The following is a 15,176-nucleotide window of genomic DNA, read 5'->3' as shown; positions in this document are numbered from 1 at the left end:
TCGACACAACAACTTGTCCCATACAAACCATGTGAACGGATACGAAAATAAAAGTAAAACGAAAATGTTTTTATAACATGGATCAATGACAAACCACCCTGGAGTGGTTTACTCTTGAATACTATGTGGATATATGGATTCTATATTTATTTTTTTCCATTTCCACAGTGGCTTCAATACTACAAAACAATTCTCCTCAACTAATTATGGACCCCCCCCCTTTTGTACTTTGCTTTTATTTATATATATAAAAAAATAGCATATAAGAACATGTGCTGTTGATATGCTTTTCCATTATACATTATGTATTTCTGTCACTATTATTCATACCGATTTTGTAGACCAGTGTTGTGCTTAGTTCTTTGATATCGATGTTCACAAAACAAAACAAAAATAAATAATTAAAAACTCAATTAACAGATTTGGGAAAAGAAAACAATCGTAAAACGACTCACTTTTATTACGAATTAACATTCGTTTAATTTTGTTTTTTGTTGAATCTACTGTCGGTGATCACACTCCTTTTGCTTAAGTTGGTGACGTTCCGCGCATGCGCCGTTAGTGATAGATGCGAGGTGGGAAAATTCATTCTCTCGTGCCTGTGCGAACCTGCAACATAAACATGATTTTCAGAAATATTTTGTAAGTTTACGGCGCTTGAAAACCGGACACACACTCTTCAGGTCTTCAGTCGTTACCGTAAGTGCGCGGTTTGTCAGCCTGTTGTGCTCGTGAGAGGTTTTTTGTTCGCGGGTCATCTCAACACGGTGTAACCTTATGGTCCATTATATTAGCATAGCTTGCTATTGCTTGTTCTGTTTTGTTGCTGTTGATTTTATACCAATTAAGTTGCTAGTAATAAGTTGTACCTGAAGCTAACTACACGGAGTAGACTTACATATCGCAGAGGCCTTGTTGACGGGCATGTAGCAGGACTCCCATGTGTCAGATGGTTAAAATTTTGTCACTCTGTTGAGCAAGTTTTCAAAGCATCGCTGAATATTTGATGTGTTTAAAGTGGTATCCAGGTTAGCTTATGTTCCCGTGGCTCTCGATTCTCTGTAATCTGCCACAGAGGCTCTTCTTCACTCTAGGGCTGCAACTAAGGAGTGTTTTCGCGTTCGATGAACCTATCAGCATTTTATCGATTAGTCGATCACTTGCTTGGTTTATAAAATGTCAGAATATGGCCAAAATGTCCACCACAGATTCCCAGATTCTCAAAATCTTCACGTTTAAAAAGGTGGACTAAGCAAATATTTGGCATTTTTAGTTTAAGAAATAACAAACAATCAAAGTAGTTGCAGAGTAATATTCTGCTGATTTACTAATGGATTAATTGACTAATTGACTGATTGAATTTTGCAGCTCTGCCTAACATGACTGATACCTTTTTAGTGAAAATAATGTCATCACCAGTGTTTTGAATTTTGCTTGTTCCCTTCCTGATCAACAAAAGACAACAAACAGGTCTCAACATCTCAGAGTACAAACCAACCCTCACTGTGAATGTGATTTTTCTCTGGGAACCTGCAGCTTACTCGCCTGTGCAGCATGAAGATTGCAGTGGAGGGCTGTTGCCATGGAGAACTGGACAGGATCTACGAGACCATCGGCTACTTGGAGAAGAAGGAAGGGGTGAAAGTGGACCTGCTGCTTTGCTGTGGCGACTTCCAGGCAGTGCGAAATGAGGGAGACATGAAGTGCATGGCAGTGCCAGCCAAGTACAGAACGATGCAGACCTTCTACAAGTCAGTTCTTTGATTATTTTTGTTATATTTCAAAAAGTGCAAGATATGAGTGAGAGCATTTAAAACTTGTAACTTCACTGTCTGTTGCAGATATTATTCTGGAGAGAAGAAGGCTCCAGTCCTCACCATCTTCATTGGAGGGAACCACGAGGCTTCCAACCACATGCAGGAGCTTCCTTATGGGGGCTGGGTGGCACCCAACATTTATTATCTGGGTAGGGACACACAGATAAATTAATGTGATTATTCAGACTGTCTGCCTATCTGTTATTTCCAGGCTTGACTTTAACCATATGTCCTCAGGTTATGCTGGTGTTATTCGCTACAAAGGGATCAGAATTGGTGGCTTATCTGGAATCTTCAAATCACGTGACTACAGAAAGGGTGAGTTTTTTTTTTTACAGCATGAATGATTGAAATTATACACACTATGCAGTTTACGCTTACAAGGAATATTTGCTCTTTAAGGTCACCATGAGTTCCCTCCATACAACCCTGATACTCTTCGAAGCGTATATCACATCCGAAATATCGAGGTTTTCAAATTAAAACAGGTAAATATCCGCTTGTTCTCTTGCGCACAGCTCAAAATTATCTATATAAACAATGTATTTTGATTCATAAATGTTCATTTCCAATAAGATCCAGATGCCCATGGACATTTTCATGAGCCACGACTGGCCTCGTGGAATCTACTACTATGGGAGCACAGGGGAATTGCTGCGAAAGAAGAAGTTTCTGCGTCAGGAAGTGGAGTCAAACACTCTGGGAAGTCCTGCCGCTGAAGAGCTCCTGGCTCATCTTCAGCCCAGCTACTGGTTCTCTGCACATCTTCATGTGAAATTTGCTGCTGTTATGCAGCATCCGGTGAGAGTAACTGCTCATGTCATTCTTAGGCTTACATTTTACAGTTTTAATAAGTCTAGGTACCAGCCGTCTGCTATACAAATGTTTTTCCACCAACTCAGTGAATTCTCTTGTCTTTAGCCTAAAGGTAATGCTGCCCCACGTGTAACCAAATTCCTGTCTCTGGATAAATGTTTGCCCTATAGGGAATTCTTACAGGTGAGAGGATGTTTTGTTGGTAGATACGCAGAGATCAAGTCTAGTTTAAGATGTAGGGATGACAGCAATGACATAAACACTTGTGTTGCAGATTGTGGATGTTGCAGAGAGGCCGGGTTCATCTGAGGGCCTTGAGTTTGATCCGGAGTGGCTTGCTATTCTGAAAGCCACAAACGGCCTACAGAGGACCACCCCTCACCCCTGGAACCCTCCAGAGAATAATGGCCTCCATGAACGGTACACAGAGAATCAGACATACATATGTGTGGCTCACCCTTGTCTGGACAGATTGCACATTTTGTTGATTTTTGAAGTGAAAAGAAGTAGATCCAACTCCTTAAAATGAGCTGTTTGTTTACATTCACTGTTACTTTTTACTAATTAAGTAGTAAACCACGAGGTTTCAGTTGTGTCATAGGCAAAAGTTTGGGCACCTTACTCAGCCAGTACTTTGGCAGATATCACAGCTTGCAAATGCTTTTTATAGCAGCTAAGAATCTTTCTATTCTTGATTTAAGAATAATTTTTAGCCACTCTTCCTCCAGATCACTTCAGGTTGGGAGATATTTTTAGTCTGTTGCTCATACAGCATATTTAAGATCTACCCACAGATTTTCAGTGATGTTCAGGGCAGGGGGACTGTGGGCCCCGTTACAAAAGCTTCATGTTCTGTTTCTTGAAGTAGTTCATGGTGGATTTTGAGGTCTCCTTTGAATCACTGTCCTTTTTTAGAAGCCAGCCTCTTTTCTGCTTCACTTTGCTGCCTGACTTCAGGACATGTGCATCCAAAATTTGCAGATTTCTAGAGGAATGCATTCTTCCCTCCATCTGCCTCACAACCCCAAAGCAGAATATTTCCACCCCCACGTTTAAGTTCACGAAATAAGAACTAACAGTACCCCTTTTAAAGAGAGGCTCGTTTAATGTCTGCTTGCTGCAGGGTTTGTGTTTACTTCTTTTCACTTCAAAAATCAACATAATAAGTAACTTGCCCTGGGGTGTCCAACGTTTGGCAAACAACTGTAAAATTACAGGTGGATCCAGTGCAGTCAGGACAATACAGCCATAAGCATCACTCATAAATATTAAACAGGCATTTGTGAGTTTAAATGTTGTTCCAGTCGAGTAAAAAGGTCTGATGATAAAACCGTGACTGTGACTAAAGCCTCAATGACACGCTTCATAATTCCAGCTGAACCTGTTTTTCATAAATCAGCAAAACTCTTTAAGCAGAATTTAGCTGCTTGAACATTTTCAGTAAAACTTCATGCAGTGAGTGATCTGTTGCCCCATAGAAGGAAGTCTGATACTTACATCATGCTGTTGCCAATGCACCGAACTGTCCTGGAGAGGTGGGACATATTTTTATATTCTAGGGATTCAACTAACGACTGATGTTACTAACGAATTATCTGCCGATTATTTTCTTGATAAATTAATTGGCTAATAATTGTTTTGGTGTAAAAAAAAATTTGTCTGATTTGACATTTCAAAAAGCCAAAGATATTCTGTGCACTGACCAGAAGTGATAGTGAGAGAGACTGCACACTGCCACAAAAACATAGTCAATGATCTTTTGTTGACACCGACGAGAGCAACGCGTTCGGCTCAGCTCTTCATCAACATCATGAAAATGTGGAAATGGGCCTAAGGCTTAAACATGCACACACAGTTTGCAATAGAATACAGGTGTGACCATCTCATCTTAACAATGTAGCTGCAAGAAACAAGTTACAAAAACACCAGAGAGAGATTATTTTTAGGTTTAGTTTTTTATGATTATGTTCATCTTGCAGTTGCCAGCACCTGCACAAAGCTTTTTCTTCTTAATCAGTTTACTACCTTGAAACAAAACAGGCAGGAAACGGACAGTGTTCAGAATCGAAAAAGATGAAAATAGTGGAGTGAATTAACTAGTTTCTGATGATTCCCTCTCATACTCACCTAAACATAATGACACAGCTGTTTCTGTTCATGCAGGTGGGACTTCAGAGCTTCAGAAGCAGCCATGATGCAGGTGGTGGAGGATCTCAGCGGTGAACTTGCCATCCCGGACAACTTCAGCCGGACTGTGACACCCTACGACCCCAGCAAGCCCCAGCCCCACGCCAACCCCAGCTGTAGCACCAACCCTCAGACGACCGAGCTCTGCGCCACGTTAGGTCTCACAGACATCTACGCCCAGGTGGGGCAGAGGGGTGATGCGCTGAGGACAGTGCAGGGCAGTACTGGAGGGGAGGAGGATGATGATGAGGATGGGAATAGTGTGGGAAGCGTGGATGAGCCCAGCGAGTATCCGACTGACACGTCAGGATTGTCGAGTTCGTTTAATCCTGATGAGATCACCATAGAGGATGAGTGGGAGGAAGATGGAGAGGAGGGAAAGGAGTCAGAAGTGAAGGGAGAGAAGCTCTCTGATGCCCCCGTAGGTGAAATCCACACCCCCAGTCGTATGGTTCTTCCAGAGCCCAAATCTGATGTCTCGCCCACTCGCCTGTCCCACCTAATGAACCTGCCGCCTCCCTCCCACTCCACCCCAGCAGCAGCAGATCGCTCCCACCCGGGAGCAGAAAGGGAGGGACTCTGTGAGGGCGGGGACGAGGACGCCTCAGCTGCACGCATCTTAAAACGCACCAGCGATGAGACTAGTGATCCGGGCAGCAGAGGCCCGACTCCCAGAATCAAACGCAGGAACCAGGTCATCTACACAGCGGTGGAGGATGAGGAGTGTGAGGATTAGGGGTCAGGGTGAGATGAGGCAAAAGGTGAGGATCATTCCATACCATTAGTTTATATTAATTTGTAAAAAATTTGCCATTAATTTATGCATTTACTACCTGCTTTTTATACAGCCTCCAACATGAGTTATACAAGGCAGAGTTAATGAAAACCCTAACAGCAGGCTGAACAAGACAAAGGAGCATTAGTTTCTACAGAAAGATAATTACAGCCATGAAAACTTTTTCTTTGTTAAAATGTGATCGCCTTTTTTATATATTTTAATCAAACCAAGAAAATTTTAGAGAACAGATTTTTTGAGTTCTGTGTTTAATTTTTTTGTACATGTAACTTCAAGACAATAGCAAATGATTAAAGAGGCTGGAAAATCAAAAATAATCCTTTTTTAAAAAATGAATAAATGCCATCACACACCATTGTACAGCCACTTCGCAAGAACACTTCAAAGGGACTAATAAAAATGTGGCTATTTTAACGTCTTTTGTTTCACTTATCTGAGGCACAAGGCAAGTGAAAGAAAAGCAATCAGCGTCCTGCACTCAAAGTGCCATTCACAGCTTTATTGAACACTGTACACACTGAAGGTGCTGATGGGTAAATCAAGTCCTGCACAGAACACTGAACGTACTTGTTGTGATCACCTAAGAATGAAGAAGTGAATGCACTTTATTGTATATAATGGAGCTGATAGAGCAATTAATTTTATCTGTTGAATATCTATTGAAAATGGCGTTTTACTTCATACAGTGGGGTCATACCGTGTGCTAGCCAAATTGTGAGACCCTTAATTAGTTCACCGTGTTTTTATCAAAATGCCTTAAAGTGATAGTTGGGGTCATTTGACATGGGGTTGTGTGAGGCGGTTACCTACAGTCGGTGTGTTACCTGCAGTAGATTCGGATCGGCGCGCGCGCTCAGTTTTTTGGCGACGGTCATCCGCAAAAAAAAAAGAGTTTTAACCACTTCCCGTAGAGAAAAAAAGAAGCTAATATCAGTTTAAGTTTGCGCTTAATTTTGAATATTTTCGCCGCCTTATCTTGCCGTCAAACCACCCTTTCCTTTGGAACTATATTTTCTCAACTGTTGAATTACCGTATTCCTACGCACAAGCGCAACTACGGCGCACACTCTATTAGTCCGCGGAACCGCTGTTTGACTCAGAGCTGTGCGTGGTAATGAGGTAGTTCAACGGTTGAGGAAATGTAGTTCCAAAAAAGGAGGCTGTTTGACGGCGAGATAAAGCGGTGAACAAAGTGTACGCTTGATGTGGAATATTTTTCAACGCATTATCTTGCCGTTAAACAGCACTTTCCTTTGGAACTACATTTTCTCAACCGTTGAACTACCGCGTACATTTAGCGCCGTAGTTGCGCTTGTGCGTAGTAATACGGTAGGTCAACAGTTGAGAAAATGTAGTTCCAAAGGAAAGTGCTGTTTGACGGCAAGATAAAGCGGTGAAAATTTTCTAAATAAAGCGTACACTTAAACAGATTTTAGGGTTTTTCCTGGGAATTTTTTAAAAGTGGTTAAAACATCATTCAGCTTCTGTTAAGTGCTTCTATCAACTGGCAGCGCACTGATCTGAATCTACTGCGGGTAATACCCTGACTATAAGTACCTCACACGACCCCCCCACGTCAAATAACCCAAACTCTCACTTTAATATCCGTGGTTGTGAAATTAAAGCAGAACAAAAAGATTTTCCTGAACACCAATATTTGTTTAAATCAAACAGATTTATAACATCGATTAGACCCCTTTTTTTTTCTTTTTTTTTTTTAAACGATCCACTCCAGGTTCACAAGTGTGCTCTGCTAAATTCAACATCCACTTTCAGTAAAATTAAGACAATAATATATAACATACAGTGTATTCAACAAGATCTCTCTACATCCATACAAAGAGCCAATACAGTATAGCCTAACGACAGGGTGCCGAGTTATTAGTTCATGGTACAAGCTGATGTCAGAGGTGGTTTTCCTGCACTTTGCCTACAAAGCACACAGTTAAAGAAAGCCTCAAACATGACTCACAGAGAAAGAAAACTGGGAATAGGCACTTCTGTTTTTTGTTTGTTTTAGTTTTGTTTTGTTTTGTCCTTTTTTTTTTTTGTTTTTTTTCTTTCATCAATTCCTTCCTCATTTTCTTCAGCCAAGCAGCTCTGGACAGCAACCAAGCACGCAACTCTGTTTTAAGAGCATCGTATTAATCAGTTAACCCATTTAAGATCACTATGATTTCATGTTCACCGACAGCTTAGCCTCAGGACAAGGGACAGACGAGGAACACGTGAAACACAAGACGGGCAGGTTTTCTGGGTACAGGTTTGTCGCAGGTCTTATATTTTCCTGCCTTTCATTCCACCCTTAAGGATTCTTCTAGGCCCCCAGTATTTTATTTATCTGATGCCAATATTTTAATCTGGGCAGAGACGCACATGGGCTGTCACTCACTGGAATAAATGAAAAATTAGATTAAGCTCTCTATTAAAAACAGGTGCTCAGTAAGTATTTGATGCATCACTACTTTCTTTGGGTTTGAGGAGTGCTTTCTCTGCTACAGACATGCAATTAGTTACAGCTAACGTTTTCCTGCTCATACATAGCATTATTAAAGTCCTGTGGCTTCAAACACTCACTATCAAGTCTATATTGTTGCTGTAAAGAGCTACAGCCTGCGATGCTAATCATATTTCCTTATGAGCACTCAAGCAAGCCACCGAAAACCGAGCCAAATCTTTTCTGAAACAAGCCAGTCTGCTGGGCCAGATGTGTCTTCAAAGAACCTCATTAAATCACAACTTTAGTTAAGTTTAATCGTTTGCCTCATGAGTTTCTATCCGGACAGAAAGGAGAGTGAGTGGGTTGGGTGCCTCAGAGACACTGGAGCATCACTACCAGCAGTCAAGATAAGTTAAAACACTGGATAATAAATACGTACGACGTATGCTGGACAAAACTGTGCCGTGGGTCTTAATGTGATGTGGGCCTGGATGGTGCAGCTGACACCGGGGGAAAGTCGGGCAGGACAGAGAGGAGGGGGTTACGAATCATGGGTTCACTTCATTCCAGGGGTACGACGTGGCGTTATTCACAGCGGGATTTTGATCGATTCAGGACCAGGAGGAGACAAGGCAAGCGGGCGCAAGCTCTGACAAGGAGAAGAAGAAGAAAGCAGCTACAGCCTAACTGGCTTCTTTATTTTATGCCTTGTCTTTTTCTTTTTCTTTTTTTCCTCCCACCCCCCCCTTCCTGTCTTGGCCACTCGCCAGCATGTGCTGCTCAGTTTGTGCATTTTCCTTTTTTACACAATCAAACAGGGCTGTGATTGAAACGTTGCAAGGCAGAGTGAAAACGAAAGAAAAATCACAATTAGTGCTAAATACTACAACAGGCTTGCCACTGTCTTCCACATTCTGTATTTTGCTCCTCTCTCCGTCTCAGTCTTCGCTACACCTCCCCTTGTACTTTCCCCAAATGCAGAATCTCAGTCGTTTGTCGAGAGACACAGACGTGACCCTCTGTGTCTTCTCCCTCCACCTCTGCTTTCTCTTTTACTTTCCTCTTATTCTCTCCTTTCGAATTTCTGTCTGCTCGGACAGGAGGATGAATGGAGGGGGAGTGGGTGAGTAGATGCCGGGTTTCCCCCGCATCAGGCCCACCCCTGTAAGTTGGTTGAAGGAGACAGGATGGTCGAAGGGCTGTGGTGGTGTTGATGGTGGAATACTGGTGGGAGTGGTGGAGGTCTAGTTCCCACCGCAGCAGGCTCGGGTAGAGTGGGCGTCTGGGTCCTGGAGGTTGACTCCCCGATGTCGCGCTGCGTGTGTCGGGTTCTGGGTGTCTGTTTTTGGCATCTTTTTTGCTGTAGTAACAAAATACAAAAAAAAAGAAAGTGAATGATGAGTTTTATCAAAATTAACAGACTTTACTTTCTAAATATAAAGTAATTTTTATTATGTTTAATTCTGGAGAAAATAAATGTTCAAAAAGTCTTAAACGAAGGCATTAGAAGGTATTAAAAAACGGTCTTAAATTTAATTCTTTTACTTTATTTATTTTCTCTAACCTGCTTCTTGTTTTATCCTTCAGTCTAAAACTCAAAAGTTTTGTCATGTACTGTTGTATGTGACAAAAATCTGTACATTTTGTTTCTATAAACTGTAAATGGCATATTTGCTTTAAAAAATTAAACAAAATAATTGTTCTAATTATCAAAATTTTTGCAGATTATTTTTCTTTTGATGGATTAATCAATTAACTTATTAATCATTACAACTCTAAGAAAAATCAATATTTTTTCATTTTCATCCATCTTTTCTCTGCTGCTCATCAGGTTCCAGTTGCATTAATCAATTAATTCTACCATTAGGAATGAATTATCATATACTGCAAGAGATGTGACACAATAATAAATATTGGTAGTTCATGTTATCTCTACTGGTTTTCCATCATACTTTCATATTATTGATGGTTCTATGGTGAAACAGGTATCAAATTATATTTTAAATAGTCTTTGTGGCATAAAAGTCTGAAGTCTCATATCTTATATTAAATATATAAATTCTGTTCTGTATTCACATTAAAGCTGAAAATCAATATTCGAAATTCAATTGTATAACTTAATTATTTAAAAAAAAAAACAGATGTTAGAATATGAAAATGAACATTAAACTGAACAAAACAGCTGCCTGCCTCATGACTTGTCATGTGCTGCTGCGCTGAACGCACGCCATGACGGACAAGAGTCACACAACGTCACTTTCACAGATTGACACATTATATATAGGTCAAACTGAAACAAGCAGATAATTCAGCAACAAGCGTGTGGTGATGACGCAGAGAGTTCACAACCCAAACTCAGCTGCAGAGACGGTGAGATGTCTCTGAGCAAAAATGACTCCATTTGGAAATACTTATGTTGGTCAGTAGATGGAAAAATTGTGGAACCTCAAGATAAAATTGTATGCAAGCTATGTAAGCTACAGTTAGCCTAGCCTAGCATTGCAGCACTAGCACCCTCTGAATATGCACCCAAATGAGAACCTATACAAAAAGTAATGTCTCTGGTATTAGTTTGCCTTCTTATGGACATAATGTGCAAAAAAAACATCATTTTTGATCCACATTTAAATCTAGATCCTCGCCGAGACACACAGTGATAGATCGTCATGGATACCTGTACCAGACTTTCATTCAGATAAATGTAGGAATTCATTAGAAAATAATGTTAGTTTAAAAAAATGTGTCTTTCGAATAAATCCTGAATCCACACCTAAATCTGCATCTACCTGCCTCCTTTTCTCATATCTAACAATGTTCATTCTTTTATTCTTGGATCTGGATCAGAAATATAATCACTTTTTCAAAGCTTAACTTCCCACCAAATGTCATTTAAGTCATTGAGCGAGTTGCTGACGGACAAACATCATCATCAGTAACGACTCCCGCGGCCTAAATCTGATTCTCTTCTGAAGTAAAAGTCTTAATTTCCTGTTCAAATGTGAATGAAGGAGACACTCACCAATGGCCAGGAAGAGCTCGTTGACGTTCATGGCTGTCTTGGCTGAGGTCTCCATAAAGAGCAGGCCGGTGTCTTCAGCATACGTCTGGGCTTCCTGTAGCAAGCAGCACACAGACAAACACAGGCATGACATCGGCAGAGAAGGTACAAACACTGAAAACGACCAGAAGCTGAAAAGACCTAAAAACGTTTCTTATTTACAGACACTGGGCAAATGTTTGGTGTTTGAGATTTTATGACACTTGAACGCAACACCATCAGTCGGCAGCTGACTCATGAGGACTTTTTCCAACAGGACTTGAATGCAGCCAATTAGAAAGAAAAGGTAAAGATATGGTAAAGCATGAGCCTGATTTCCACCAGCGCAGTTAGCCACAGAGTCATAATTCATCCAGAATAAATGCTCTTAATCACCTGCAGCTGCTCCACCACAGTCTCAATAAAGGCAAACTGCATTAACGAGGTCCTCCAGCAACACTCTCTGCCAGGCTTACACACTACTGTGGTTACTATAGCAACCACAGTCCCATTAATAATACCGAGTGTGATTAGAGCTGCACGATATGCAAAAGAAATTGCGAATATTTTGGCAGATGCTGCGATATCAGTTGGAATGATCGTTTTTTTTCATTTTATTTTCACTGAAAAATGTGAGTTTTTTTGTTTCTTGTACCGAACAAACATGTTCCTTTACGTCAGGAGAATATGACCTGGAGGCCGCGGCGCAACACTCAGAGCTAACAAATCAAATCATATGAAACTGTTGTTCCCCGGTGGCTCACCTGGTAGAGCTCGCACCACAGACTCCCAAGCTCACCTTAACTAACTTATTAATATGTAACCTGTCAGCAGTGATTGAGTTGATAAAGGTCACGCATTATGATTTAGTTTAGGCTGTCGCCCATGAGGAGCTGGTGGACTGGAGTATCTTACCTCATACTCTACTAGTCTCTTCTCAGCCAGGTCGGCTTTGTTCCCGGCCAGAGCGATCACAATGTTCGGACTGGCCTGCCTCTGCAGCTCCTTCACCCAGGCCTTGGCTCTCTCAAAGGTCTCCTGCACAAACACAGCACCAAGGTCAGATGAAGCACCAACACGTGTGTGTAAATACCAGGCGGAGGTCATGGCTGCTGCGCATGAATAAAACATATCATATATTGTAGGAATTTATTATTATATCAGTGACGGCACAAACTGTTCAGCTCCTGAGCTGCTGTAGAGCCGTGAAGTTTACTGGTATTATATTAATATTAATAATAATTAGGATGATGTCTATAATAACTACATAAACATCTGTTCACACCGTACCGGCTTGGTGATGTCAAAGACCACGATGGCGGCCTGAGCTCCTCTGTAGTACATGGGGGCCAGGCTGTGGTATCGCTCTTGACCTGCAGTGTCCCAGATCTCAAACTTCACCGTGGTGTCATCTAGACACACGGACTGGGCCAGGAACGCAGCTGGACATGAAGACAGACGGGTGACGGGTCAACAGGTGGTTTTAACAACACACACCATCACTCACCTTGTTGCAGTGGATACAAAGACAGGTGCTGTACAGGTGTGATATATCTCTCCGAGCACCAGGGGGGGGTGTGAGGTAAAGAACACAACTCCTCGGCTGTTTTTTGTTTAACGTTGTACTCGAGACTCACTGTATTGGACGTTATGGAGCTTGCAGATCGCACAGGAACATAAAGGCATCATGATACAAAGCGTTGGTCAGGACTGGAGATCATTATTCAGAGTGTCAGTGAGCAGCCTGAAGTACAGGACTGAGGTCACTTCTACAAATACCACATTTATCTGACAGCTTCATTAAAACAAAATACAATCAGCTAATACCTTTATATTCATAATATAATATTATAGATCAAGATATCTACTCACTTAACCCTCGACATCCCTCTATTCGCACTAATATTGGCAGAACTGGTTTCAGGTTCTGTGCATCATTTAAATAGAGTTTTACATTTCCCTTGGAGAGTTTAAATCTTTATTATTTGATGTATTTATGGCTGTTGTAAATGTTTCTGTTAATTCTTCGTTTCTTAGTTTCTTGTATTGTGCAGCTCTGTTTTCTTTGTTGTTGATTGTGTCTTGTCACTGCTTCTTGTTCCCAGGTCTCTCGGAAAAGAGATTTTAATCTCAATGAGACCGCCTTAATTAAATAAAGATAAATAAAGACTCTCGCAGTATTTAAGTAGTTTAAATTAGCTTCATCTTTACCAGCTGCAACATTAAATCATTAATCCTCAACTAATTATTACTTTCATTACTAATTAATCTGTCAATTACTTTCTCTATTAATCGATTTTTTCCAAGTCCAAAACCCGAAGATGTCGTGTGACAAACGCTGGAACCACCATGAGATATTTTCTCTTATAAATGAACTCTAATACTTGCTGATCAATGATTGCAGCTCTACACAGAATTCATGTATAGATGAAGTTCTGAACTTGTATCATAACATCTCTACACTGTTGTATTTCTACCTGTTTAACATTTGAACCATACAGCCTTGTTGCCCTCTGACCCCCCCGCTCTCCTCACCTCCTATGGTCGTCTCCTGGAACTCGTCAAACTGTCCCTTGACGAAGCGCAGCACCAGGCTGGACTTGCCCACGGCCATGTCGCCCAGCAGCACCAGCTTGAACTGGCAGATCTTGGTCTGCGGCAGCGTGCCGTTGGTGCGGCCTCCACTCCCTCTGGAGCTCATACCGGCCCGCGTAGGAGACGGCAGGGGGGCTGGTGGGCCTCCTCCCGGGGGATGTCAGTCACTGTCCTCCAAAACAGACAGCAGTCGGGACTCGCTGACGACGTCTTGACCTCTCTTCTCTCCGTGTTTGATCTGCATGAGGAAGTGAAAGGTTTTTATTTTGGTGCATGATTACATCATTTCACTCCTTCTAAAGGCAACAAAAGCCTCTTCTCAGTGGATCCAGACCGTCTGAAGATCAGGGTTTTATCGGGGGGGGGGGGTTCTGACATGAATCCACATCACACAAGTTTGAATTGCAGCTGCACCGTGACACAATCAGTGGTGGGTAAACAGTGGCCTGTGGCCCAAATCTGGCCCTTCAACAAAAACATTTGCCCCCAAATAAAATCTGAAGTTTTCTCTTTCACAATTTATCATCAAATCTTTTGCATAATGTTTCTTCTGTAGGTAACAATGTAAATAACAGGCTTCTGTTACCCCAAATAAATCCCAATAATCAAATAATCACAGGCAGCAGTCATGGTGCGCTGATTTTCTATGGCAGCAATAACAAGGACAGCTGCAACAATTACCTGATTAGCTGATTCACGGAAAATGAACAAGCAACTATTTTTATAATCAGTCGTTTCCAGACATTTTCAGATACAAATACCAAATATTTGCAGGTTCCAGGTCCAAAAACTGAGGCTTTGATGCGTTTCCTCATTGTTTATGACACTAAACTGAAACTGAATATCTTTGGCTGTGGGACTGAGGATGGAATCAAACTACACGTTTAAATAAAGCTGCTTGGGGCTGTGGTAAACTATAGTTTCTGACCTTTATACATATAGACAAAACAAATTATTGACTAGTCAAGGAAATAACTGGTAGATTAATCAATGAAATATATAAAATAATAAAATAATTGTCAGCGGCAGCCCTAATAACAACAGCACTTATATTCAATAATAGGAATAAAACTGGTCACTACTTATGTAAATAGTTCCATCCATTTGTGTTTTTAATTTCTACCAAGTGAGACTCACACCAACACAAACTGCTGCACCTGGAAAAATTACAACTGCCCCCAGATACTATAATAAAACTGTTTTATAAATCTGTTTTATTCTCTCGATAAATAAACTCACTGACAACATACAGGGACCTAAACTATGTAGACAACTAAAACTAACTGTTGACCCCTGAATGTCACTTTTCTCTCTCTTTCTCAACGCAACAAAAATCCTCTTTTAGAGGAAGGGGGGGGGGGGGGGGTGACATGATATCAATGTACAGCTGGATACACGTTTGCATTGCAGCTGCACAGCTTTACTTCTCTGCCTGATGTGATCAGAGTCTGAAAATAATGCCCCATTCCCGGCAGTGAGGACAGAGTT

General features: G+C 41.3%; 2 protein-coding genes across 2 annotated transcripts in view; one reads left to right on the top strand and one right to left on the bottom strand.

Moving 5' to 3' along the window:
• Positions 1–560: 560 nt before the first annotated feature.
• On the top strand, positions 561–6,030 carry dbr1 (debranching RNA lariats 1). Its single transcript, XM_023412525.2, has 9 exons — positions 561–699; positions 1,537–1,751; positions 1,842–1,966; positions 2,055–2,135; positions 2,220–2,305; positions 2,394–2,618; positions 2,739–2,816; positions 2,908–3,053; positions 4,797–6,030. The coding sequence occupies exons 2-9, from the start codon at positions 1,555–1,557 to the stop codon at positions 5,554–5,556; spliced, it is 1,698 nt and encodes a 565-aa protein (XP_023268293.1). The 5' UTR covers positions 561–699; positions 1,537–1,554; the 3' UTR covers positions 5,557–6,030.
• Positions 6,031–6,094: 64 nt separating this feature from the next.
• Positions 6,095–15,176, bottom strand: part of rab5b (RAB5B, member RAS oncogene family) — a 9,534-nt gene continuing 452 nt past the window's right edge. The window contains exons 2-6 of the mRNA XM_023412526.2: positions 13,629–13,926; positions 12,384–12,535; positions 12,009–12,131; positions 11,076–11,169; positions 6,095–9,416 (exon numbers count right to left, since the gene is read on the bottom strand). Coding sequence (XP_023268294.1) covers positions 9,301–9,416; positions 11,076–11,169; positions 12,009–12,131; positions 12,384–12,535; positions 13,629–13,794 — 651 coding nt within the window. The 5' untranslated portion in view covers positions 13,795–13,926 and the 3' untranslated portion in view covers positions 6,095–9,300. The remainder of the gene's footprint in view (positions 9,417–11,075; positions 11,170–12,008; positions 12,132–12,383; positions 12,536–13,628; positions 13,927–15,176) is intronic.

Source organism: Seriola lalandi, unplaced genomic scaffold (assembly GCF_002814215.2).
Source record: "Seriola lalandi dorsalis isolate HSWRI2012SDOR001 ecotype SW California unplaced genomic scaffold, Sedor1 jcf7180002054482, whole genome shotgun sequence".
Lineage (NCBI taxonomy): Eukaryota > Metazoa > Chordata > Actinopteri > Carangiformes > Carangidae > Seriola > Seriola lalandi.
Note: the sequence above shows the minus strand (reverse complement) of the source record. Positions and strands in the feature narration are given on the sequence as shown.